General features: G+C 39.5%; 1 protein-coding gene across 7 annotated transcripts in view; it reads right to left on the bottom strand.

The window, feature by feature from the left end:
* Positions 1–518: 518 nt before the first annotated feature.
* Positions 519–26,925, bottom strand: part of BCL11B (BCL11 transcription factor B) — a 96,091-nt gene continuing 69,684 nt past the window's right edge. For all 7 annotated transcript variants that reach the window (XM_068682799.1, XM_068682804.1, XM_068682800.1 and 4 more), the window contains one exon: positions 519–7,769. In XM_068682799.1, the coding sequence (XP_068538900.1) occupies positions 5,758–7,769 (2,012 nt within the window). In that variant the 3' untranslated portion in view covers positions 519–5,757. The remainder of the gene's footprint in view (positions 7,770–26,925) is intronic.

The following is a 26,925-nucleotide window of genomic DNA, read 5'->3' as shown; positions in this document are numbered from 1 at the left end:
AGCAGATGTGAAACTGAAGTTGTATTGCAGTGCTTCTCACATAATGGCACACAGTCTGTGGCCCAAATTCAGCTCCTGGTTATATCAGTGATTGTTGTCCCCATTTACATTGGCACCAAAGAAGCAAAACATATTAACCAACTTAGGTGCATATGACTGCTAGCGTAAGAAAATTGACTGTTTAAATGATTGTTCTACAATTTTCTCTCAAGATGCCTACATGGCTGAGGGGTGTGCAGAGGGGGGAGGTCTTTAGGTCCAAGAAACATAAGCAGCATTTAGGTGTATTTTTAACTTCAGGTTTACATGTCCTCCCCAAACAAGACTTCTCTACTGATGGACCCCACAAGAACTGACAGAAAACACTGCACAGGGTCTTTCACCCATGCTGAAGTTCCAACTCCTCGCTTCATTCTGCTGCTTTTTTTCCCTTCCCACCCCTCAATTTCAAAAATAAATAAATAAATAAATAAATAAATAAAAACAAAAACAAAAAATAAAAAACAGGAAAGACAAGATTTGGAGATCAAGTCAAATGTCCAATTTATTTTTATAACTTGAAACTGGAACAAACGTTGTTTTGAACGAGCGTACAAATGAAATGGTAGACACATGCTGAACTCAACATTGTGACAATAAGGGAAAAAAAAAAGAGGCCAAAAATCTTGTACAGAGAATAAAAGGAACAATAAATATTTCACTAAGCCATATTGAAATGACCTCCAGCCATCTCAACATTTTATCCATTAAAAAAAAAAAAAGTGCTCTCGTTTTTTAAACAGAGCACAAATACCAAGCAATAATAAATAGTTCCAAACTTGTAGTAAAAGACAAAACCTCCAAGTAAACAACAAAAGCTCATACAATAAGTAATAGAAAAAGGTAATAAAAATATTTTGCCTTGCCGGTACAAATGCAAACAACTTAAATCAACGTTACTTTGCTTTGCAGTTCTAAAATACAAAGAGCACCATAAAAATGAGTTTGCCTGTGATAAACAAAACCTTGGACTGTCTTTTACATAGGACTGGGATGAAATGCTGATTTTTTGACCCTTTCCTTAAAAATAAGTATTTTTCTTCCTCAAACCAGGTTCTCGGGCCTGTCCTCTTGCCAAGGAAGTCATCTGGAGTTTTGATCCAAACTTCAAAGGCAGCAGGATTAGACACAATGCAAGTAATAAATTCAACCTTAAAATAATAATAGTAATTAAAAAAAATAGTTGAGAAATAATTGTGAAAAGAACTATGGCAGCATTCTATCTATTTTACATCTATGCTATATTGTGCTTATGGCCTAGTAAACTACAGTTCTCCTAAGCAAGAAGAAAAGGAGGGCCATTTCATTATCACTATATCACTACAGTCTGCAGAAACACAACCTTTGTGCTTTTGGGGTGACTTGTTGTTAGTTTCAGTAATCTAAGTCACAAGACTAGACAACTGCTGGTGTTAGCTATTCTGGATTAATGAAAAAAAAAGGGGGGGAGGGGGGGGGACCGGAGCTCCTAAGCAGCTTACACTAAAATGAAAGGTGAATTCATTTTTAAAGTGAAGAATCATGGACTGAAAACATTGATAAATGGACTGTTAACTTCTGATCTTCATTACACTGATGTATGTCCAGGGCATTCTGCTGAATTCCGTGATATGACTCTGGTTCTATACAAATGTCAGAGTTCTGAATTTTCACCTAAAAGTGAAAATATGCCTTTAAGGGATTAGATTCCTGCCTCAGCTGCGCTGGAGTAAGCCAGCACTATAAGTGATGAATAATTCCTGATTGTTATCAGTTTAATTGAGATCCAAAATTTGTCCAGAAGTCTTAAGGGTACGTTGCTCAAGCCAGGAAGACATATCTGTTAGGTAGCTGGACCAAATTCTCCCTGCTGTCACACCCATGCCTCTCCAATTGCTCCAGCCATTCTGCACTGATGAAAGCTGCAGAAGAATTTGGCATGGAAATTCTTTTTGTTTGTTTTAGTTTTACCGTCATTTCCTGCAAGGGCGGTGAGCACTTTCCCCTTCTCCCCTTCACTAGAGCATCAGTGCCTCTTCTGCCACCTGTCTTCCCCTCGACCCAAAAGGGAGAGAGCATGAGAGAGAGAGAGAAAGAACAGCAAAGAAGAGAGACATCAAAAGGCACAGAATTTCATCCCAGTCCCTCAAACATTCAGAAATTCATGGAATGTACAATTCGGAGTGAACAGCAGCAAAGCAGCTAATAACATGGACTGGCAAGACCTGTACATGGAGTAGGTCCTGTTCTGACAGGGAAGGGGAGGGCTGTGCCTGGACCAATTTTACTTCAACCTGGTCACAACTGTACCGACAGCGGATCATTTTACCTGTGTCAAAGTGGACGCGCCAGCTCTCATTTTTTGCTATAAAATGCCTTTCTTCCAGAGGGCAGTGGCAGGAAGTGAGTGGGGTGGCCAGGAGAGGGAAGATGTGTTGTACATCTTCTTTTTTGGGGAGGGGGGAATCTCCTCTCTCTCTCTTGAACCTGCGGGGAAGCTGTGGGATGTCGCCTCAGACACCTTTATGGAAACTGGATTTCATTTCTCACGAATAGGCAACAACCATCCAGCCTGGTTCAACCATACCTGGTAAAACCTTGATGCAAGGGGTCCAGGCAACTTTGAAGTGATTTAGAGCCCTGTGGGAACAGCACTTTTTTGTAGGCCATTTCTGACAAAAAAAAAATAAAAATTATATATACAACTAAAATTATTTCTGAACAACAACAACAACAAAAATAAAAAAGCACTTAATTATTTTGTTTTGCTTCTTTTACTCAAAGGTCGTCTAACAACCCCCTTTTTTTCCTGTACAATAAGGACTTGACATACAAATTTTTTTTTTATTATTTTTGCAATATTTTATCCTGCCAAATTAAAAAAATATATTATGGCAGCCTGTTTGTTTGTTTTTATTTTTATTTCCAAATTCACTAACAAAAAGGTACATTAAATCCCTTTAAAAGGACAAGCGTACAGTTAAAAAATTACAAGCTTCAGTAAAAATACAGCAAGTGCCTACATCATATGAATCAACCAATATCAATATCCATTCCAGAAGGGGAAGAAAAGGGGAAATGGGGGAGAAAAAAAGAGAAAAATAGGTACAGGTCAGAAACGTGATTTTTTTTTTTTCTGCAAAGCAATAACAATATTAAGCACTTTTTTCTACATACTTTTTCTACATGGTGTAGCAATCACCTTTTAATCCCCAAATACAAGATTCTATACATTTTTGAAATAAAAATTCAACACCCAAGGCAGAAAAAAATTTACTAAAACTCAAGACTTTACAGTTACAGTGACAAGAACAAATTTATAGACCCACCATTTAAATTTTACTGCAACATTTTCAAGGAAAAAAGAAAAGTTTTTTTTTTTTTTTTTCTTTCTGGTTTTGTAAAATGCCCAGGCATTCTCCATTATTACAAATACTGGTCCACTTTTACAGTAATCAAGAAATTTTAATATATATAATATATACTAAAACCCCGTCACCAAAAGAAAACAATATACACATGGCCATTATGGCATTTTTTAATAACCTATTAAGCAAACTTTGAAAAAAAAAAGATTGCTCAAACACACATACACACAATTTCTTTTTTACCCTTGTATGTATTCAATACTGTAAACGTATTTTAAGACAGAGTGCACTAAATTTAACTTTTAAAAAAAATTAGCCGTTGTTCCTGAATTGTTTTTTCTCATTCAATGATAACAACTTGTAATTTGTGTCATTTGAGTTTTAATTCAGCAGTAAATCATTTCCATTCCATTTCCTAAGCAGCGTTGTCCTGAAAAAAAAAAAAAGGCTGAGAATAATTCAGCTAATGGATGTCCGAAGTTGTGCTGGGTATACATCTTCATTTGATTGGGTCTTATGGCATTTTCATGTCCACTATCTTCAACCAGTAATTTTTTTTTTTAAGTAAATGTGGCTCTTTTTTTCTAAAGAATGTACTTTTCTTGTTTTACTTTTTTTTAAAAGTCTTTTCATTTCACAAAAACATTTTGCATTTGTCTCAAGAGACTCAAATAGGAAGATCAGTTTTCAAGGCACTCACGTCAAATTGAATGGCAGTAGAAAAACTGTCCAATAAATTATTTTTATTTATTTTTCTTTATAGTGCCAGTATTGTGAATGCCATGCTTAGCAACACTGACACTTAATCTCAGCTGTTCCCTTACAGTTTAACCCACCTTTGGGCCAAGTAGAAGAATATGATGTAATTTCTTGTTGAGAAGCCATTTTTCTCTTAACCACAAACAAAAGCTTTAAAGTGCGGGTCAACATAATTAAAATCTCTAACCATAATTGTCCACTGTTTGTTAATATTAGTCATAATGGGCTTTGAAAATTTTTAAAATTTGAAAGTAGAGCAGGTGCATTTTTCTTTACTTTTTTTTTTTTTTTCTGTCATAATGGTTTTCTCATAATACAACTAACTTCTGTTCCTAATTAAGTCAATGGGAAAACTCTTAATGACTTCAGTAGAAGCAGAATCTTGCCAAGATAGGTAGATCAACTAGAATTTAGTTTTTCCTTTCCTTGTAATGCCATTGTACATCATAGAAGATAGTTCTGGTATATCCATTCACAAAACAAATGACTACGAGTTGAGATTTTTCATTGAGAAATTGCCACTTGCCCATCCTCTAGTAATTATTTTAACTACAGCAAATCTGGACTAAAGGAGAGGCACATACAGACATCCTGGACTCAGAAATGTGTTTGTGCAGTTTAAAATGAAAAAAAGGTGGCATTTGGCTCCTCTAAGGTTTGAAAAGAATATTACAATACTTGAGATGTACTTTTACTGTCTCTGGGAAAAGTGGCAGGCAGGGAAGAAGGAAGGAAAAAAACCCCCAAAAGTGACAAAATGGCACCGTTCTGTTGCCATAGCTTTAACAACAAGAAGAAACTATCTTGTAATAATGCACAATTAAGAATGTTACTCTTTTTTGAATGTAGCTGCCGTCTGCACCTATGTCTTTTTAGCTGGCATGACTGTAATGATGAAATCCATCTATAAAAGGCCTCTATCGTTAGTAACATTGTCAGTGCTACATAATCCACCCAATTCCAAAAGAAAGTGCTAATTTTAAAGATTGTTATCCGCTGTACAATTTTGTTTTCACTAATCTTCAAGGTTATTTAAAAGAGGAAAGGAAAAAAAAGGGAGGTGGGGGGAGGGTTTGGAAAGAAAGAAAGATCTCTGTTAAAATGCTGGCTTCTTCACAAGAAATTACACATGCTTAGCTTAAATTTCAACAAAGCAGCGGCCCAAAAAATATAATTTAAAAAGATATGTTTCACCCCTACAATGCAAGTAATCTCAGGCTACGACTGGGTAAAATTAAAAAGGGATACCCAACAAAATTTTAAAAGAAATTTAAACAGAAAGAATAAAAAAAAGTACCTGCACATGCCAAAAAATTACAAAAACCCAATAAATACAGAAATTATTGCACAGTTAAAAGGCTCCACAATTTTTACTGCCTTAATCAACCCTCGGGTTTAATAGAACTTTGTAGACACAGGTTATATTTAAGTGCCAAAGTCTGGCACCTACCATAGTTATGCTAAGTTATGTTTACGGAGGCAAGTTAGGTCATCTTTTCTCAGTTGGCAATAGTTAAACTGTACAAATAAAATGTTACCTAGACCCCTGAAATTTAACCTAGCGGGGGGGAAGGAGGGGAAGGGACGGGGCGGGCGGGGGTGGGGAGGGGGCTTAGCTTCTTTCTGCCTGCTCAATTTTGACGTCATTTGTCAGCAAATGTTCTCCATGCCACTTTTTCATGTGTTTCTCCAGGGTGCTGTAAACACTGAAGGGCATCTGGCAAATGTCGCAGCGGTAGACCTCCTTCCCTATCTGGCCATGCGTTTTCATGTGACGTGTCAGCTTACTGCTCTGGGCACATGCATAGTTGCAGAGCTCGCATTTGTAAGGCCGCTCTCCAGTGTGGCTCCGACGGTGCACCGTCAAATTGCTGCAGTTCTTAAAGACCTTGCCACAGTACTCACATGTATCGCTCCTGCGCCCTTCCTTCGAGCTGGGTCGCCCGGGGCCCGGACCACTGATGTGGGGGGTGCTGCCTCCGCTGGCCGTGCCGCTGCGCCCTGAGAGCCCCCCATCCAGCATGTCCCCCGGCGGGGTGGAGAAACGCAGGCTCCCGTTCTCCGACGAGTGCTCAGAAGAGGTGGCAAAGGGGGATTGTCGGGAGTCTGTGAATCCTAGAAACGGATCCTTCATGAAGTGCCTCGATGCTGCGTACCCTACCAGCCACTGGGAGTAAACGTTTTCGGAAGGTATTATTGTTGCTGGTGGCAAGTCCAAATCTTTCTCAACCTTTATTCTTTTAGATGAGTTGTTTAAACTGGGGCTCGTGATAGGTGTTGGCTTGCGAGGGAACAAGTTTGGGAAGGGCTCACCTGGGCCAAAGTTTCTTCCATTGACCGTCCCTTCCTCGGTGCGGTCCAGCTCTCCTACCACCGAGTCTTCATCACCTGTGTCTCTCGGACAGAGGTCTCGAGGACACAAGTCTCGCTGGTCAGAAGACCTTTTCATGAAGCTACTTCTCTTCTGTTTCTCAGCTAGCATGTCGTTGTATTGCTGGATGGCACCAAGACTTACATTCTCTATGACTTTTCCCAGGACGAGGGACTTCTCATCTGGCAGCGATTTGGAACCATTTTCTCGGTTACGACTCAGTTCTGAGTCCATACTGAAGCTTGACTCTGGCCTGCTCTCATTTTCCAGCTCCTCTTCCTCCTCCTCCTCCTCTTCCTCTTCTTCATTGTCATGACCCAGGGAAGGATCGCTCTCGTTCCTGAAATCTGTCTCACCGGATTTCAGTCCCTCTCCAGTGAGTTCACTTGTGCCTGGCTCAGGGGAACTCGTGGTGGACAGTCCATCGTCTGACCTGCCTGTCATGGAGCCAGCTTTATGCATATGCGTTTTCATATGACGCTTTAGCTTGCTGGCCTGGGAGCAAGCGTGGTCACAGAGCTGACATTTGTAGGGCTTTTCTCCTGTGTGACTGCGCCGGTGGACAATAAGGTTACTCTGGAACTTGAATGTTTTCCCACAGAATTCACAGGACTTGCTCTTGGCCTGAGGCTGGGGAGGCGTAGTGCTGCTGGGGGGCATGGGGGGCAATGGCGGGGTGCTCAAAAAAGGTGATTTAGGACTTGGCTGGAAAGGATTCAACAGGCGATGCATAGGGTTGGTGCGACTGGGCGAGACTGGCGGAGGGGTGGAACTGTTTCCTGCCAGCTCTCGAAGCCTTCTGGAGAAATCCATCGCTGGGGACTCAATTGCCATGGGGTTTAAACGCATAACTCTGTCAAAGGCACTGGGATGCTGGGCAACTAACCCCATTTCTTCGGCACTAAGGCGATGTGGATCCAGATGATGACGAGGTGGTGGGCTGAACAGTGGAGGCGTGTTTGGGAGCCGACCCTCACCAAAGCCTGGGTGTTCACGCAAGATGGGTCCTGTCATCCGTAGAAGATTGAAAGGGTTGTTGTCTCCAAGGAAATTCATCAGCGGGGACTGTGCAACAGTCTCTGGTCCCAAAGGAGGAGGGATGGTGATGCGTGGAGTAAGGGAACTGTTTGAAGGGCTTGTTTCCAGGTAGATGCGGAATCCATGTGTGTTCTGGGCATGCTGAAGCAAGAACCAAGCGCTATTAAAAGGCTGCTTGCATGTTGTGCAAATATAGCTTGAAGGCTCATCTTTACCTATAAAAGAAAAACAGAAAGAACACTCAAAAAATAATACGGTGGAGAACATTTAAATACAGTTGGCATGCACTTTATTTTGCTAACACATTTCCTCCTTGGCATTTCTGAAAGAAGGACTTAATTGCAATGTATTGACTGATATAAATTGTTGAACAGCACATTTACTCACCACACTTATTCACTTAACATGTATGACAAATATCACACATATGCACCCATGCTATATACATTTATATCCTCCAACTTGCAAATAAAACCTTTTATGACACATGAGGATCCAAATCTTTTCACGTGTTTATTCCACAAAAAGGAATTTGTTTCAAGGGATTTATGGCTACATGTGAAAGTCAAAGAAAATGCGGTATAGTAGGTTTTATGAGGCACCTGCAAGCAGCTTCGGTATCATTTTCACTGTTTCACTTTATATTTTTATATACTTCATGCACCAGTCCCCTGAGATCTTGCTGAATTTAATTTATACATGTTTCAGTCATGCCAGCACTTCCATTTTTAAAATGCTATGTAAGTATTTAGCTGCACAAGTCCTATCTGAGTCAACAGGAGCTTGGAAAGTGTACCCTTGCATAAGCCACTTTGACATTATTTTTGCCAAAACACCAAGAAGTCATTCAAATGAAACATCCGGTAATCAAAGCCGACAGCACAGTTGCAATTAACAGTAACAAATGTCGGGCCGTGCTTCAACTGTGTCCCAAGAATTTCTGAGCCTGAGCCTGCCCTCCAATACAGTAACGCTCACTGGAGCCAAAAACATTGTTCTGTTTGCCTTTCTAGCCTCTTTGAACAACTGCATAAAGGTGGAAAGCATTCCTTTAACCTTGATTCAGCTTTACATAAAGGACAGGTATGGACAAGTCTGTGCTGCAGTCATAATTTTGCTAGCTAGAAAATTCCAGTCCCGGGCACAATATAAACTATGTGCTATCTTCAAAAAGCACTTTCCCCCCACACACACCCCCAACTCTTTTTCTATGCTTCTGAAAGACTGTGATAAATTTATAAATAGCTGTCAACCTGAACATCATGATCCAGGATTTATTTTTTTTTCTTAAAACAAGGGAGAGGTATCCTGAACAACAACTCCCCACTTTGGAAAATCTACAAGTAATTTCTTGCAGGACAGTTTGTTTGTTTATGAAAGCATGCATTTTGACCCCACTGTACCTAAATGCACTGAACGTCTTGCAAGTTCAAAACCTGGACCTGTCTCCCCTCCGTGTCTATGTAGCACCCCAAGCCCCCCAGCCTCCCCATCCCCACCAGAGCGTGGGTCCAAAGCTGAACTGTACAGCCCATGCCTAGATGGGGAAGTGTGATTCAGAGCAAGCCATTGCTTTAGTTTGAAAAGGGAAAAGTTTATAAGGTGAGCAGAACTGTATCATCAAAACTACCTTTGTGAAGAGAAATGACTCATAGCAGTCAAAAAAAAAAAAAATCTGGGACACACCAGGAGAGGAAGGATTGCTGCTGGCTGAATTCTCCTCTTCTAGCTGTTGCAGGAACGGCTGCTGCTAACAAAACCTACAAAACCCTAGACAAGAAGACTAGAGGATTATCTGCCTACCTATCAGCCTGTCAGTCTATCTAATCTTATCACCAATGAACATCCACAAAGGCGTAAATGAATGAGCATCTATCAGATTGGGACTTATATACAAAGGTATGTGATAAATGTGGTGCAGTTCCTCCCACTCCTATTGATTTTGCAGGGCTGTTGCTGTGGATAGCAGTTTCAGACCCTGATTTCAGAGAATCCAGGTGTCTACAGCCAAGAAAAACTCTGCCCAACACCGCGGGCATGTCCAACTGACACAGCCCCCACACCCAGGCCCTTCATGCTGTGTCGCACCGAATGCGCTCAGTTGCTCTGATTAATCTCTAGCAACCACTACTGAAGAAAAAAAAAAAAAAAAAAAACAAGCTTGGGAGCTGTGTTCTGCTTGGAAAAAAAAGTGCCCATAACTGCTATTGACACTAATGAAAGCTACATACAAACACTGAAAGGAACTGATACATTATCCCTTAAAATCTACTCAGCACTCAGGCAGTTAGGGAGTTTTATGTCAGCTCTGCAGCCAAAGCAACAGTAAATGCTCCCATTATTACTTCAAATATTTAAATTTCTGTTTCTTACAGAAATATGATGAAAATGTCTAGACGTTTAACTTTTCTTGCCCAGCAACATGTGTAGTATAAAAAGTGACAGAAATCACTGAAGCAGACTAAAGTATATAACATACTCTGTCAAAAGCTTTTTTTAACAATATGTTTTACCTCAGCTCACCCTAGAATAGATTTTAATAAAGCCCTTTCTGAAGTGTGATATAATAGCAAATGAAGTGCAGCATCTTACAAGGTCATATATCTTCAAATTAAAGAGTGCTCTGCACCCTTCACCTTCATTTTATCCACTCTAATTAATCGATTTATTACCCACAGCTGTTTGATTCTTTCATTTTTAAAGTCACAGCATGCTTTCTTTTTTGTTGTTTTTTGTGTTTGTGTGTGTGTCTGTGTGTGTGTGTGTTTTTCCCCCGTTAAAAAAAATAAAGTATGTGAGTGTGCGTGTGCATGCATTCTCCTTGCTTAGCTCAAGAGCTGACAGGAGGAAGAAAGCAGCTGTGCATTAGATGGCAACAACAGCAATGCGTTTACTTCAGCAGTGGCACATATGTAAGGAGAAGAATTCCTGAGCAGGCTGAAGATCAAGGCCAATCTAAAACTGAAATGGCTGATTAAAAAAATTACCTTCAAAATGGCAGCTGGCTGGATTCTTGCTACTACACGTTATGAGGAACTGAGATGTTTTGTTTTGTTTTGTTCTCCAAAACTTCACCTCCATGAAATCCAAGTGAGGAAAGTAAAACCTCTCCTTTTTAGTTTTCTTTCAAACAGAGCAAATTAGTGCTATTAGTGATGTAAGATTTACAAGCTAGAAGTCGTAGAACAGCCTTCTCCTCCTTTTTTGTTTTATTTAGCTTTTATGCTCCTAAACACTCATCTTCAAGAGATCTCTGTACAACGGCAAAATTAACTGCAGGCTGCCTGGCTACCAATCTCTGACTGCTCTATGAGTGTTTGTATGTGTGGCTGTGTGTATGTATACATACACATATGTATGTATATATATATATATATATATATAAAATTTCACCCTCAAAGACTCTCCCCAGACTCCTCCTTTAAAAAAAATATAAAATAAAAAATAAAAATAAAAAAAAACACTTTCATTTCCATATTATCACTTCATGGTTATCTTGCCTAGAAGTTGCCCTGAGCAGTGTAGATGCTCACTTTTAAGAACAGAACAATGTCAAAAAGTCTTTGAAGATCCACTCCGAACATTTTTATATTCAAAAACTCACTAAATATTTTAAACATGCCCAGAAACAGCCACGTATTGCTCGAGAATGATCCTTATATTTAATAATGCAGTGCACCTACACTATAAAACTCTTTGTTATAAGGCTACTTTTGATATATGGCTATCTTAATCCCTAGCCACCTGCACTGAAGTCTGTCTAAATACCCACTTTATGACAACTAGTCATATAGGCTTTGCCATGTGTAGTCTTTATCGCTTTAGCATGTGCTTGACTTTGAGCATGGGAGTAATCAACACCAGAGAAACTTAAGCACAGGCTGAAGTGCTCTGTTGGATAGTGATGAAATTATTCATGTGCTTAAAGTTAAGCACAAGCCAAGACTTCATTAAAACTGTTCAAGGAATTGCACATGGATTCAACGCTCCAGTCTGTAAATAGGCTTGATTTTAGCAACCAATGGCTCAAGTATAATTTTTTATCTTTATGTTGTGAGAAGGTATGATGAGACATCCAGGCCACAAACCCTGAGTATGTTGGCAGTGGTGGCTTTAAGACTGCACTAAATATGAAGTACTATCACTGGAGTTCAGACACCTCACAGGTTTGTAGGGCTGAATCCTACTGAGATACAGGTTCAGAAATCTTGACCAATGCTAGCAAAGACTATGAAATTAAAGAAGTAAAGGACCTTAATAGCCTTAAAGGTTACTCTGGTCCCATTCCTGAGCCAAGGGATGTCCATATCTTTGCATCTGTTCATACCCATGATAGATGCTCAATTACCCCACTTCGAAGGCCTCTCAAATGGAGAGTCTATAACTTTTTTAAGTCTATCGCATTCTCTCACTTCTTTACTATATGAAGGTTGCCCAGTTGCCTAATCTAAACCTTTATTCCTGCAATTAAAGATGGTAATATTGTTTCCTACCTACATGGACATGAAAAACACAGGAAACAATTTAGTCTTCTTCTCATAGGCTGTACAGATATCATCCAGCCCAGTGATTTGCAGTTGAGCCAGTTCATGTCTTTTAGCAACCCCTTCACCCAGCTCAATTTGGAAATATCAACTGGGAGAGAATCTACTGTGCCTGTCCACTGGGTAGTCTGTGGCAATGGTTGACTATACTCAATGTTAAAAAAAGCTGTCGTCTTTCTGATTCAAAGTTCAACTGCCAGCTATTGTTTTGTTATGGTTTTATCTGGTATATTAAAACCTCCCTAGTATTTTCTCCCTAAGTAGGTCATTATAAACTACAAATTTATTGAACACTCACCTTTTCTGCTTATTGTGACATAAGATGGTCTCTTCCAGAAATATTAAAATGTGTTCCCTCCATTACTGCATGACAGATTATATTCCATTCAAAATGTCAAAGCCATAATGAGCTTTTTTTTCTGTTTCATGAACAGCACAAAACAAAGGTAAATTTAGATTCTGCTTGTCAAATTCTGTCCTTGTGGAGGGCACTAAGAACACACAGGTAGGTTTGCCCAGGCCAGAACAAGAGTTGCCTGGATCTGTGGACATTCATCCCACTGCAATGGCAGCCTGAATTCCCTGACTTATCTGTCCTCTGCAGTCTGGCTTGTATCACATAGTGATATGCAGATCCTCCCTGCCCAGTTGGTACATGACTTTCTGTACACCCTGAATGCTGAGCGCCTTTGCCCCGGAGATAAATTTCCCTCAAAATATCCTCAGTTATTCTGGATACTATCAAACAATAATCAGTGTGAGATAAGAACTGCTGAGAATTCATTATTTTCTGCTGGGCTACAGTGACATCCAGTGCCTTACAAAGCCTCCCCTCAGCATGCCTGAATAATTGCATTAGCTGTAACAGAGAATGAGCTCCCTCCGACTTTTAATCACCCACCCATAGCCCCTGCCAGGAGGGGCTGCACTGGATACCAAGCCAGGTCCATGTAACTACTGGCATTCTTTACCTCTAGTAATACTTTCCAGATAATGTTTCTGGTTCCCTTTACAAAGTTACAAAAGCAGCAATAAAAATATTAAGGAATTTTAATGCTGCTTTACTGCACCTTTAGAAGTTCAGGAAAAGTAGAAACTTGGAAGCTTTAAAGAAAGGACACCTTTTATTGTAGCACTCAGGAACAGACATGTATCAGGTTCCTACAGTCTTTCCACCAATATTACTCTCTTCTCCCACTTGATTTTTAATGAGCACTTAAATAATTACTCCTTGTTATTACGATGGTTACTCTAATAATACCAATAAATGTAGCGTAGATGCTCCATAAAAAACACACCTTTAATTGAATTATTATTAAATTAAAATGCCATAATTGAGAACACTAGTTTAACAAGTCTCCTTATAAGACCAGCTGACATTAAAGAGAAGGGCATTAAATACTAGAAAGATTTAGTGCTTCATACTGAAGAAAATATATGCTTGTACGTGGTTTGACAGGTCAACTAGACAAGGACCAAGTACTTTCCAGGTGCCTGCAGTATGGATCTGCAGTGTGAACTATTTTGGTTCATAACGAATGCATCATCAGGTATGTAAAAATATCTGTAATATAGGTCCAAAACAAAGCCATTACCTTCACTGCCTTTCTGCTGAAGAGGTTTTATAAGCCATATTACCATTTAAACTATCCAAGTTAGCAAGAACATTTAGTTACATAGTTTTATGATTGAATGCTGTTGAATACTATAGCTGAACGCTCCCAATATTCTGGGGGAGTTTTGCCCTCCCTGCATTCCTTAGGGTGTTTGGAAGTGCTGCCACCTCCATTTCACAGAGGGACTGACAGTCTTCACTAAAGAGACTGAAGTGTTAAGTTCAAGCCCAAGTGGGAATCACCACTGCCAGGCCAACACCAGTCATTAGCTTTAAACACCAAATGCAAAGGAACTATTTCCCTTTATACTTCTCTTCATTTTAATTTGGTTTTGATAGCCACACGAGCTGAAGATGTAAAACAAGTGCAACTCCTCTACCCATCCCCAGAGCTAACACAATGCATCCATTCCTACACTGCCTTCTCTAAAAAGAGGGCTCGAGAGAGACTTGCAGCACTTCCTGCTGAGGGTGACGGGGACTATCACCAACAATTCATAAAGTAAGCATCAACTGGCGACAAAAGTTGGTGCTTTATAACTTAACAAGACGCCTGCAGTCTCACAACCTAAGCACCTCCAATTCTTCACTCAGATAAACAGCCACACTCTCTCATAAAGCTCAGCCGACCTGAAGTGCATCTTAGTCAAGGAGAGGAGATGAAGGTTTTAGTTGCAAGAGCCCAAGCATGAGGGGCCATAGAGCCTGTCATCATCTGGAAATGGGGAATCTCAAGATGAGGTCGGTGAAAGGGAAGAATGTGACAGGGGAACAAAGATTAAATGTTTTTAAGAGGCGGATGGAAAAATAACAGTGTCTGAAGGAGGCGAAGTAACTGAGAAGTGTTACTTCTCACTAACAGAATCCTGTCTCATCCCATACTTGGCCCTGTTCTCTTTTCTTGCCTTGTCCTTTGAATAGCCTATCTCCTCCAGTGCCATCTTCAAATGGAACAAAAATCACGACTTCTTGCAGTATTCTTCTCCCACACACTGCCTGCGTGCTTTACAGCCTTCCCCATCCTGTTCCTACCTTGACTACTGGGACCGCGCGTTCTCTACAGAGATTATGCAAGAAGATTCATGCCAAGAGCACCTACAAACCCCACAAGACCCTCTTATTCCTGGCTCTGATTTTAATTAGCAATGTGAATGTACTTGAGAGCATTTTCCACCTGTTGAAAAAGATCTACGATAGCACTGGTTGACACCCTTATTGAAATATAATAATATTACACTAATATTAGTAGTATGCTTAAACAATTAATTATTTATATGCTAACGCCAACTGCCAAGCTCTGCCTTTGCTGTATTAAATACTTTGGGGAGCCTGTCTTATTTTCTGAAGCCACTTGTGCTTTTCAGTAGTGAGGGCAATGCTGATCATATTTAGGAAGAACAGAAAGTCATCTCTTTATCATTCTTTTAATAATAAATATATCTTTGCAAAATAACCTATTTTATCATGAATGGAAAACCTAAAAGATTAATTGCCAATCATATCATCAAGAAGCCACACCATCATGCTGTTTATCTACAGCCAGTCCTCTCACAATTCCAAGAACAAAGAGCATGAATCCTTGAAAGACTGATACCTTAAAATCATACTCTTAGCCAAACTCTGATTTGAATTACCCTGCTATGAATTCAAAGTAGCTCTGAACCACCACTGCAGCCTTCTGAGTTTTTCCACATAAGTTATACTAGGTTAACACAAACAAGGATCTTAACTAGGCTTATATAATAATAATAAAAGTCATGACTTTTTTTTCATTTAACTTTCCCCAGAAGTACTTTATATGTCCTCCCCAGCATTTATGCTTACAAAAAAAGGAGTTGAAGGCAGAATACAGCCATGCATAACACAAACAGATGCTTCCTGCTTCTTAATGGACACAGGCGACCTTTGGCTGAAGATACAGCTTGTGTTCAATAGTCCCATTTTCTGTGAGACTTAATCATACCTCAGAACTGTACTGCCAGATTCACATAAATGAGCCAAATGCACAGCTCAGTTTAATTTCTAGTGCATTACAAAATGGCAATATTATATTTTTAGGTATAAAATGTCAATAGTCATTTTGGGCAACTTCCTTCTGGATGTCCAATTTCTCATTCCTTAACAGAGCTTGTGGCTTACTGGAAGTTAATGTTCAGCTTACAGAAGTGTAAGGAGTGCTTCTACTTAGTAAATAAATAAATAAATAAATAAATAAATAAATAAATAAATAAATAAAAAGATGCATAGCAAAAACTGTACTCACAGCATAGGAATTTTTACCCAAAAGGACTGGGAAATAATAAATAAATAAATAAAAATAAAAATAAAATGGAAAATAAAAAATGTGTTTGCCATCTCTGAACACCTTCTTCTAATTGGTGTTAAATTCTAAAATACAAAGGCATTTTATAAAACCAAGAAAGGGAGAAGTGTGAAAAGTAAGGAGCAAACAGGAAAATCAATATCAAAAGATCAATAGTGAATGAGTTAACTTTTAAATTAGCCCTTTGTGATACAACTGTTTCAATTGACTCCACCTTTAGCATCCAAACAGCTTTGTGTCTTTTAGTTAGTTTCTTTGAACCATCAGCTGGCAGATTGTAAGGACACTACAAACCTACTGCATAAAATAGTGAAAACCATCAGTGAAAATGGGGAACATAATACGTGGGGTAACTGTACCCACCGTACAGATGAAAAGATCATAGGAATACCCCTGGCTGGTGGTTTTATATGTAGGATCCCATTTACTGCATTCACGAAAAACCCTTGTACTGCTCAAGGACACTTTTAGGCCTTTTCTTTGCATAAGGTATTCAAATGCATTTGAAATAATGTCAGTCTTTTCTACAACATATGAAATATGCCAGCAGCTTCCCTTTAAATCGGTTTCCTGTAAGTAGTTTTGTTTGAAAACTGGCAAGTGCTGGGATTTTTTTTAATTTTTTTTTTCCCACAGACTTTTCTAAGGTGCCATTTTCTCCTCTTACAAGCAGGAATTCTGAGTAATCTGAATAGGAGCCTAAAGGAGGATGCATAAAGGAAATTGTCCATGTCATATATGGAAAAATAAAGAGTAAACCAGGAAACAGTAAAAGGAAAAAAAAAAAAAATAGAAAAAGCCAAAGGGTGAAAACAAATTTCCTTGCCTTTTCTTTTTTTTTTCTTTTTTTTTTTTTTTATTCTCCCCAGGAATACTTCAGTCTGTTTTACTACAACTATTTCTTAAGGGTATTAGGTGCCTATTCATAGTTAGTAAATGAAATAGCATTTTTGTTTTAATTCATTGCTTCTTTAACAAATGCTAACTCCCATCTCTGCTTCTTTAAATCCACAAAATCTCCACGTTCAATCCTAAGAAGTAATATAAAGGCTGTAAATCTTGTTTTAATGGAATGTACATTTAGCTATGAGGAGATAATTGACGTTATGGAGGGCCTAGATGCTGAATTATATAGGTTATCTAATACAAAGGGGACTCATTACTGAAGCACTACAAACAAGTAGTAATATATGTATATTGTTCTGAGTGGCGTTATAGCAAAAGTGTTCGGGTCTGCAGGGATTTATAAAACACAAGAAAACAGCAGACATGCACTTGTAAATTTGTCTCATTTGTCTCTGAAGTTAAAGGTTATTCCCTTGATCTGAATTTGTAATAAAAACATGCTAGACTAAGGTTTGTGGAGAATGTTTGAATATGTAAATTGTGTATAATGATAGGCAATTATAGGGTAAAAACTGGACCTTATGAATGTTACAGAATTGCATGGAGCATCAAAGTATTTTCCTTCAGATGAAATATTTATCTTTTATGCATGTTATAAGCACTTTTTCAAAGGTATTCAGCAACCTATTTGAGCAGAGAGTTGACAAAAATCAAACCATTACAACCGACTAAGACTGTGGGCTTATGCACAGGAGAAGCCACAGCTTTTTACAAAATATACATAATAAATCTCTTGAACTAATGGTTCCGGAGACGGATCCTCAAGGACAAGTTCCACTGATTTTCACTCTCTTAGATGAAAGCTGGTCAGATGTTTCTGGATTTTTTTAAAGAAGATTTGGGGGTGGAAGCGTGGGGAGGGAGGCTGGGGAGGGTAACTAGGTAAGAATGTGTATTTTCCTGGACTGATTCAAAGAAGCCCTATTTCCCCTTCAGTTAGTTGGCTGCTATTTTCAGGAATTAAAAAAAAAAAAAAAAAAAAAAAAAAAAGAAAGAAAGGATGCTGCATCAAGATAGGCAGGAGTAAAGCCGAGAGATGATACTGTAGTTTATGTTACTGAAGATAAGGTTTTCTCCTTCTCTGAGCACGACAGTCTGTTCAGGTTAACCAACTGCAGTGTTAGAATAACTCCAGCCGACTTGTCACAGAGTACAAAAGTCATCAGCAACTGAATGTTCTTTTCTGCACCGCAATTAAGACGAATCAATACGACGTGCCACAAATGGTATTTTACTCTCAATAAGAACTCGGGCTGAGTTTATTCAGAATATTTTAGCGCTTCCCCAGGGGATTTTGGTCCGACGCAGATGGCAAATAAAGTACTCAGCCTAGGGCTAGAGCACATTATGCTAATTCTAATGTCAGATGTACTTTAATATACAGCTCTATTTAATCACCCCATTATTTCACATTTCCATATGAAAAACCTGCGGCACTTCTGCAGAGCTTTCACTCTGCGACAATGCCAGCTTCCTTCAACTAGCTCCCTGCGAAACAGAAAAGAAGACTGGTCATTCTCGCCAGTCAAAATGTTACAGTTTCAAAGTTTCAGTATTCCTGAATTTAAAGTGGGTCTTCCAGCGCAATTAGCAAATCACTCTGCTAGAATGCTGATATGTACAAAATGCTAAGGAGGTGTGATTAAAAAAAAATAAAAATAACAGCCCTCCCTCCATGCCGCATCCACTTGTGCACGCAGACATACGCAGGCACACATCTCAAGTCTGCTTGCAGAATAGGAATAATAAAAACAATGAAAATATTTTCCTAGTGCAATTCAACCAATATTCTCACCACTTGTCACCAAAACACTGCTATTCCTGGCTAGATGGCTTTCGTTACTTAGAAGAACAGACATGGCTGGCACAGCTGCCAACCTACAGATGTCTCAGAATAAGACCTTCCTTGTGTATCAATAATTTTTGCCTGTAACAAACTACATCTCTAATTAGATTTAGAAGCCATACACCTTCAGCATGGGCCACTATCCAAATTATCTGCAAATTCACCTTGATGCCACATCTCTGGTGACCACAGAAATTGAACGATGGACTTGAAGGTAAAATGATTCTAAACTGGATTTGCATTGAAAAGAATGAGGGAAAAACCTTTTCTATGGAGCTGGGTTCATTTTCAAGCCATCTAGACTTTAGATGTACAGGCAGGGAAAGCAGAGGCAATCTTTGGAGTACCTCTTCAGTAGCTTTCCCTTCATAGCATTTATGTGAAGGACTCTTAATTCAGTGTTCATGTAGAGTCACAAGTGAAACGAGATGCATGGTCTCAACAAAATCCTCCCCTACTTTGGCATCACTGAGGCTCCATGATAATTACCACTGCACATCACAGGAAGCCAGGTCAGGACTGGATTATTCTGAGATGCTATCAGAGAAATGCACAAAGCTTAAGTCGATCAGTTTTCTAATGATTGCACTAAACCTACAACATATTTCACAAAAAAAAAAAAAAAAAAAAAAAAAAAAAAAGTCTATTTAGAAAAAGACCTACTTTTTCCTCCTTCAGTCACCCAATCTGAATCCTTTAAAAATTGTTCAGCAAAGCATGCAGCAGCCAGCACCTGGGGCCAGACCTCACCTGGTTTCACTGCATCAACATTTAAAGATACAGAACTGCTCTGCTGTGCCTTGACACGGCATATGTCACAACTTCCATGTCCTACTTTAAACACATTGCATGATATCCCTCACAGTGAAAGCAGAAATTCTTGTATTCTAAAGCTTGTGTTATATATATAATGAAATACATATATATATATAACAGTATATATATCCATATACATTTAAATATATACATCCACATATACACCAATGTGTCTGTGATATATAGATAGATAGATATAAAGTGTTTTGTTCTCTCTATGTATGGGTATGAATATAGCACTGTGCTCGAAGGAGAAAGGGGGCTGAGTACAGGGCACAGGTGCATCCTTCTCCAGCTATTCCAACTAGACCTTAAAATACCCAGCTCGATCCTAGGGGAAGCAGATAAAACAGTTTCATCCTCTCGGAAGTTTTGCCTCAATAGAAAATACAGCACAAGTTAATTTAGTAAATTAGGGCAGCTTTAAGATTTATTAAGTAGAGAATATCTCACCCTGAATATGAGCAATTAAATTCCAAAAAGGAAGAGGAAATGAATGTTTAATATCCTAATATAAAGCCCACCAAAGTCAATGTGAATCTTTCCACTAACTTCAATGGGATCCACACGAGGGTCTTCTTCCACGCTGGGATTTGTTAGTCTCAAGACACCGTCTTCAATGTAGGGATAAATCTGGTTTGTGGTGGTGTAGTTAAAAGAAGAGAACTGAGTTCACAGCAGCTATAAGCCGTAAATATATTAGAGGAATAAATAGAGACATAGCTAGTAAAGTATCTTCTATCTTTAGTAGGGAAAAAAAAAAAAAAAAACAACAGTTGAAATAGGAGAAATACATAAGATGAAATTAATCCTTGACAATTCTTTTGCTTTTTCTTATGTTGATATTATGCGGTTTTTGGAAGTAAAAAAAAAAGAATAATAATTATTCTCTATAGATCTATCTTATTTCTGTAGCTCACTTTAGATAAATTAACTGTATATTTAAGCTCAGTTATTAAGAATTCTTTGCAAAAAAAAATTTATCTGACAGTAGCAGAACATTTTTAAGAATATATTTATTCTTGGTAATAAACAAATTTGAGGAACCCCATTCAATTTCCATCATTATGGAAATTTTTTGAATGCAAGAATGTCTACAGAGACGTCTTACATTAAGGGGTTCCTACAGGACTCAAAGTGCTGCAAATGAAAATCCCAAACTGGCTGAACAAAGAAGCAAAAAGAGCAGAAGCATTAAAAATCTAAATATGAAGGGAGCAGGGCAGGGGACAGGAGGGAACTGTTGGAGCAAGAGATAGAAAGAGGAAGGTATGAAGTACTTCAGATGAAAAATAAAACCCATCCCTTGCAGAAGCAGGGATCTTGGGGATTGCTCTAGATGAAGTGGTTAAAATGCAATCTAAGACTATGAAGTTACGAAAGATGAATATACGATCATACTTCCTGAAGTGAAAAGATAAAAATACGATTTTTGCTCCTTAAATAGGTGGTACTTTATGCCACTGTAACAGTGCAGAAAATAATGCCAATATTGGCTTAAAAGATTCTAAAAACTTCACATTTTATTTCTATACAATCCAGATTGATCACCTAAGAGAAGCATAATTAAACAATGCTAAGCATCCCAACCCCTTTGAGAATGTGCTGCCTAAAAATATTTTTAGAACAATCACTGTAGTAATTCTTCTTAGTTGTAGAAACACTCCAAATCAGAAAGTCAATTTTTCCTCTATTTGCAGAAGTGTGCTGGTTTTCGCTGGAAAGGCGCCTGTGTTTTGTTTGGCTGCTGTTCATATACTGCCTTGGCAGGATTTCCTTGGATTGCTTACAGTGAACATTGCTCTTGCATACAGTAGCACTCCCATTTTAACCGTCCCAGCCACACGTTTTCTAATAACACACGGAGAGCTGCAAAATCCCTATAAGCACAGCTCTTTAAAGCAGCAACAGAAGGGGGTGGGGGCGGAGGACTAGAAGGGGGGAGGCTCTGCCCGTTCAAAACCCAGTGCTGCAAACAGGGGATAGTCCTTTTAAAAACAACCAATGTGAATTGTGTTTAAGGAGCAGCTTTCCAGGAAAAGAAAAAAAAAAAAATCATCTCCGAGAAGAGGGCCTGATTCAGCTGATTCACTGAATCTGATCTGCTCTGGCTAGACTCCGAACGTTGCCGACTTGGGTCCTAAGCAATGTTTATTTTCTTTCTTTTTTATTATTTTTCCTCCTCTTCTGAGGGAAGCACAGATAACTTAATAATCCCTGTCATTACCTTGAGTGTTGAAGCCCTACACCTAAGCCTGTTCCCCCTGCACCCACATTTCCCACCCCAGTACAAGCTCGGGGTGCACGGGGAGCACTGTGGGAACCACACAGGCGAGCGAGACGAGGGCATCATCTCTCTGGCCGAAGTAGTCAGGAAACAAACAGCATTTCTACCTACGGCTGGGGCAGAGAAAGCCGGTAACAAACCCGTTATTCAGCTCCGTGCCCTCTATAGATAGGGCTGACTTGTTCGTGGCCAGCTGCGGCGTGGCCCCCCCACACCATCCCGACTCACCCGCGCTCGCCACCCTGCTTCTGCAGCTTGGCGGCGATTTGCATCTCCATGCATCTCATTTCTCGTTAAGTAACTTGATTAATTTGGGCGAGGGAAGTTGTCATTCAAAAAAAAAAAAAATTCCACCAGCATTATTTGTGCCTTTCAGAACTCCCCGACCTCCTCCCTGCCAGCTTGGCCCCCACTTCTCACTTCTTTTTCTCCCTGTCCCTTCCTCCCCCCTCCCTGCTCTCACTCTCCTTCTTTCTCCCTGTTGTTTACAAAGGTTTCATTATGTTTTCAACTAATCAGAAAGGCCTACTAATACACAATTAACATGTGACTATAAAAAAAAAAAAAATAGCTTCCAGAAGAAGGAAAAGTAATTAAGTAGAGAATGCTTTTCAGTAAGTGCTCGCTTTAACCCATCGTCAGAGAACAGAGTCTAGGTTAGTCCACAATGGATGGAACAGATGCCAAGGGCGAAATGTTAAAAGCAAATAAAAAAGGACATTATTTTCTTTGGGAATAATAACTATCAACGCCACAAAAACGAACATCAGACTGCAGTTGTTTTTATCTGACCTCCTCCTCTTTCGTACACTTTTCTAAAGTGCCTTTTCTGCATGTTTCATTAAAATAAATACAGAAATAAAGGTATCGTTTATTGCGTCTTTGCTTCCAAGGTGACAGGAACCCAAATAATCAACATCACCATCAAAATGGCACAGAGCTGGAGATTATTAAAAAGATTTTAGGCCTAAATGTACACATACACTAAGCTCCCAAAAGAGCCAGTAGGGATTCTGCCCCAGCAATGACAAGGGGCTCTGGACCCACTGATGTGGGTCAGAGTGGTGCTGTGTTATCACAATATATAGGCAGTACAGGAGAGAGATTTAAAGTTTTAGTGTTTGCAGCATTTCAGTTATTAACTTTGCATCTATCTGCTGACAGAGCCCTCAGCCTGAGTGTTGCCACACAGGTTGGCAGCCTGAGGATGCTTGCATGTATGTAACATATACCATACATGTGAGAGCATGTGGGGGGGGGTGTATATATTCATGCATGCATGTAGATAGAGACAGAGCAAACCAAAATGTTATCTAAATAGTTTCAACTTTTTTCTTTAATCCACGGATTGTCAAAATACATCCAAACGCTCCATGTGTTCTTGAAGCATTTAGCCGACTTCCACAGCAAAAAAGGTTCCCTTTGGAAAAATATATTTCTTTAAATGTTTGTCCTTGGAACAGAGTATTTGGGATATTTTTTATTTTTGTTTTCCTCCCCCAAATAAATTCTAAAACAGACGCTTAGTAGAGTATCTTGAAAACCAAATTCTGCAAGGAACTCAGTGTTTCCAGCACGGCTCCAAACATCAGTTAGGTCCCACTGAAATCAAGGGGGGGATGCAGGGTGCTGGGAGGAACAGGTCCTCCAAAGCCACAAAGGAGCCCATGCAATAACAATTCCTTTTCCTTAAATTCCCCACCCAATGAATTTATATTCCAAACTATGTATCACATAGACAGTATTTTTTTTTCTATCCAAAATCCCATTAGTTTCATTGGCACTTTAGGTAATAAGATTTGCATGGTAAAAATTCCATTTCTATTAGATTGGGTCCATAGGACTCACCAGCCTGATATGATTGTCAGAGGAAAGGGAGGATCTGTGGGTTTGCTACAATATGAGGATTTGTCCACACAGAATTTGGCACCAGTTTAATCAAAAGGACTCACTTTAACCACTGCAAACCCCAGTGTAGCCTGTATATCTGTCAGCTTAGAACTGGCTATATCAGGAAATTTCTCACTGTAACTGTATATAGGAAGGCTAAAACAGGTCAGCTAAACTGAGGTGACAATCAATTAAAACAATCTGTACCCAGAAGTATTCTGGATTATCGATCTGAAAGACACCTTTACTTAAAATATGGAAGAGGGCACTCAGGTCAGACCTAGATGATGCATTTTCTTCCACATCCAAAGCCTGTAAGAGAAATAAATGGTGTTGTCCTGGGCTGAATCCCCCAGTTCTCTGCAAGAACCAGGCACTGCTGTTCTTGCTAATAAAAACATAACCCCCCAGGTCATGTTTGTCATCCAGGTGCACACACAAGACCCTTCTTTTCAACCATGGCCACCAGCAGAAGCTTAGGGAAAGAACACGTGAATCAAGTTCACAAGCCTTCCCTTTCAGCCTCCCAGCACCAAGCGATAGGCAATTTAGAGTCCTTCAGCGTCAGGGACTGATCCAGAACAGATCAGCATAACCACCCACCAACCTATCTGCCTGATTTTGCCTAGTCCTTTTCTGAAGGCATTTGTTCCTTTTAGCTTCTGCAACATCCTGAAGCCATGAGTTTGACACCTCGGTTCAGTGTGAGTGAAAAACTACCTCCATCTGCCTTAAATCTGCCATACGTCTCCTGGAGCATTTAATGGGAACACTTGCATTGCTGAGAGGACCTGAGTGAGTCTTGGAAGCACACTATCACAAAATGCTACCTACAATATGAACAGCAAAATCTGGCTCTGCTTTTATTCAGTTGATATGTAAACCAAAGCCTCACCAATTCCACAGAACCCTATCCTCTAACTGATGGAAAACTTCAACATTGGGCACAAGTCAGGCTCCTTTCCAAATCATCCTTCCCTAAGTGTGCTTGCTCTTGATTTTCTGATCTGCTAAATAGTTTCTTTTTTCCACTCCTAATCTAAGTTTAATGTCTAATCTAGGCTAAAATGTCTCAGACAACAGGGATATATTCACCAAATGCTGGGAGATGGATTTACAAGAACTTTGCTGAAACTTGACATTTTTCCACCTCTTAAGAACACTATACAACCTGAAAATCAGTCATGGTCTAGAAGTTTTTCCTAATGCTCATTTCACACATCATTCAGTTTACCCATTATTCATAGCTGCAGCTCACGTTTTGAAAATGCACCTGGTGCTTAGCATCAAATAGATCCTGAAGCCCCACCGCCTTCACGGGCATCCTGACCTCACTACAGCCTTTTGGAAATGGGGGGCTGACTGGGATGTCATGCTACTGAATTACCCCTAATGTTCCTTGCTACATGAATCATATTCCTACCTACCCACTTCTTATTTAACTTCCTCATATATTTTTAGTTCTTTTCATCTTTCCTTGTGAAATGGTCCTGCCAGCATTTTAATCACTGTTGCTGTTGTTTTCTGAATTACCTCCAATTTGACAACACCCTCCAATTAGCAAGGTGTACAGAATTATGCACAGTCTTGGGTCATTGTTCTGCATAAGAACAGTTTCCTATTCAATGTCTTGCTGTGGATCAGATTCTGACTTCAAGCACACTCTGCGTTTGAATTTGGCCCATAACTAGGGCTGACTGAAGTGTGCAAATTGAGAATTGAGGGCATTTTGCACACCTCACTGTCATCGTCCCTGGATCAAGCAGTGACCAAGTGCGTAGCCTCCTCCACCATCCCTGAGACAGGCAGATGGAGTCAGGTGATGGTGCAGTCAATTGACCACCTTCAGTATGAACTGTTTTGCCTCTATCAAACTCAGGCAAATGCTTAACTCTAGTGAGAAGTTATTTTCTAATCAAAACATCACAGCACACTAGATTTACAGAAAATGCAGCTCAGGGTTATGGGAACAGTAAGAAAGGCCCCAGGCATGCATGGAGCAGACTGACTGGCTGACTTATATAACCTGAGTTTGGTGGGAGGCACCAGATAAGCATCCAGGAGTGTCTGACAGGGGACAGATAGTGAGGATGTCAAGGAATTGTTTGGGGGAACCCCCTGGGGTATAACAAGAAGAAATGGGATTTCATTGGGGCAGTGATGGTGCAGTCTGATTATCAGGAAAGCGCTTCCTAATTGTGAGGCTGGGAAATCCTTAAGAGAAGCCCCAACTTGATGGTGTCACTGATGAGGAGAAACACTTGAGAGCGCATGACAGAAATAATGTCACATTGCCAGAGTCAGGGCAGCATTACATAACCAGCATTTTCTGCTTTTTAAATTCATGGGCGTGATTCACAAAAATGAATCGGGGTGCTCCAAGCACCTTGTGTGGAAACACCACCCTCAGTGTGAGCTCCACATACACCCTCCGCCTGCAGTGGTGTCTGTGCCTTACAGGAGCCTCCATGCACTCTACAAATGAGTGTTATCAATATCCGTCACTAAGAGATCAGGTCAGAACTGTTAATATCTCATCAGTCACGCAAGCTGCACATCTCTTTCCCAACACACACCTATGGATTTATTACTAGGGCATTTCAGCTCTTTTGTATTTTCAAATCAAGCTGATTCATGTAGTTTAATATTCACTATACAATTAAAAATATATGATAATAAGAATGTTTTCCTAGCTCACTACAAAATACATATATATATTTATATAATTCATATTATCATCTTTTTAGATCAAATTATATATGCTTTCTCAGACAAGATGACCTATTACACAGACTAATTGATTCAATATCATATCTACAACCACAAGGTATTTTTACCTAAGCTTGGTCATTTCAGCCCATCCACAAAGCATGCTCATTGGGTTTTGCTGGAAGGGTCTGGGGGAGGGAAAGATGATTGAACACTTGAGTCAATATTTATCCCTTTGTTAAGATGGATGAGAAGTGGATAAATCTGGTGTATGTGCTTTGTCTACTGAACTTGGAAATGTGGACTCTGCTCAGCAGACCCATCAAAGTCAACAAACATACTCCCAGCTAACTGTGCATGCTAGGTAGCTGACATGCAGAGAAGTCCTGACCGAGTGAATAATGTGAACTTTCATGGTGACAAAATGGGTAGCAC

The sequence above is a fragment of the Anas acuta genome, chromosome 5 (assembly GCF_963932015.1).
Source record: "Anas acuta chromosome 5, bAnaAcu1.1, whole genome shotgun sequence".
In the NCBI taxonomy this organism is placed as follows: domain Eukaryota; kingdom Metazoa; phylum Chordata; class Aves; order Anseriformes; family Anatidae; genus Anas; species Anas acuta.
The sequence above is the reverse complement of the archived record's forward strand: the minus strand, read 5'-3'. Positions and strand labels throughout refer to the sequence as shown.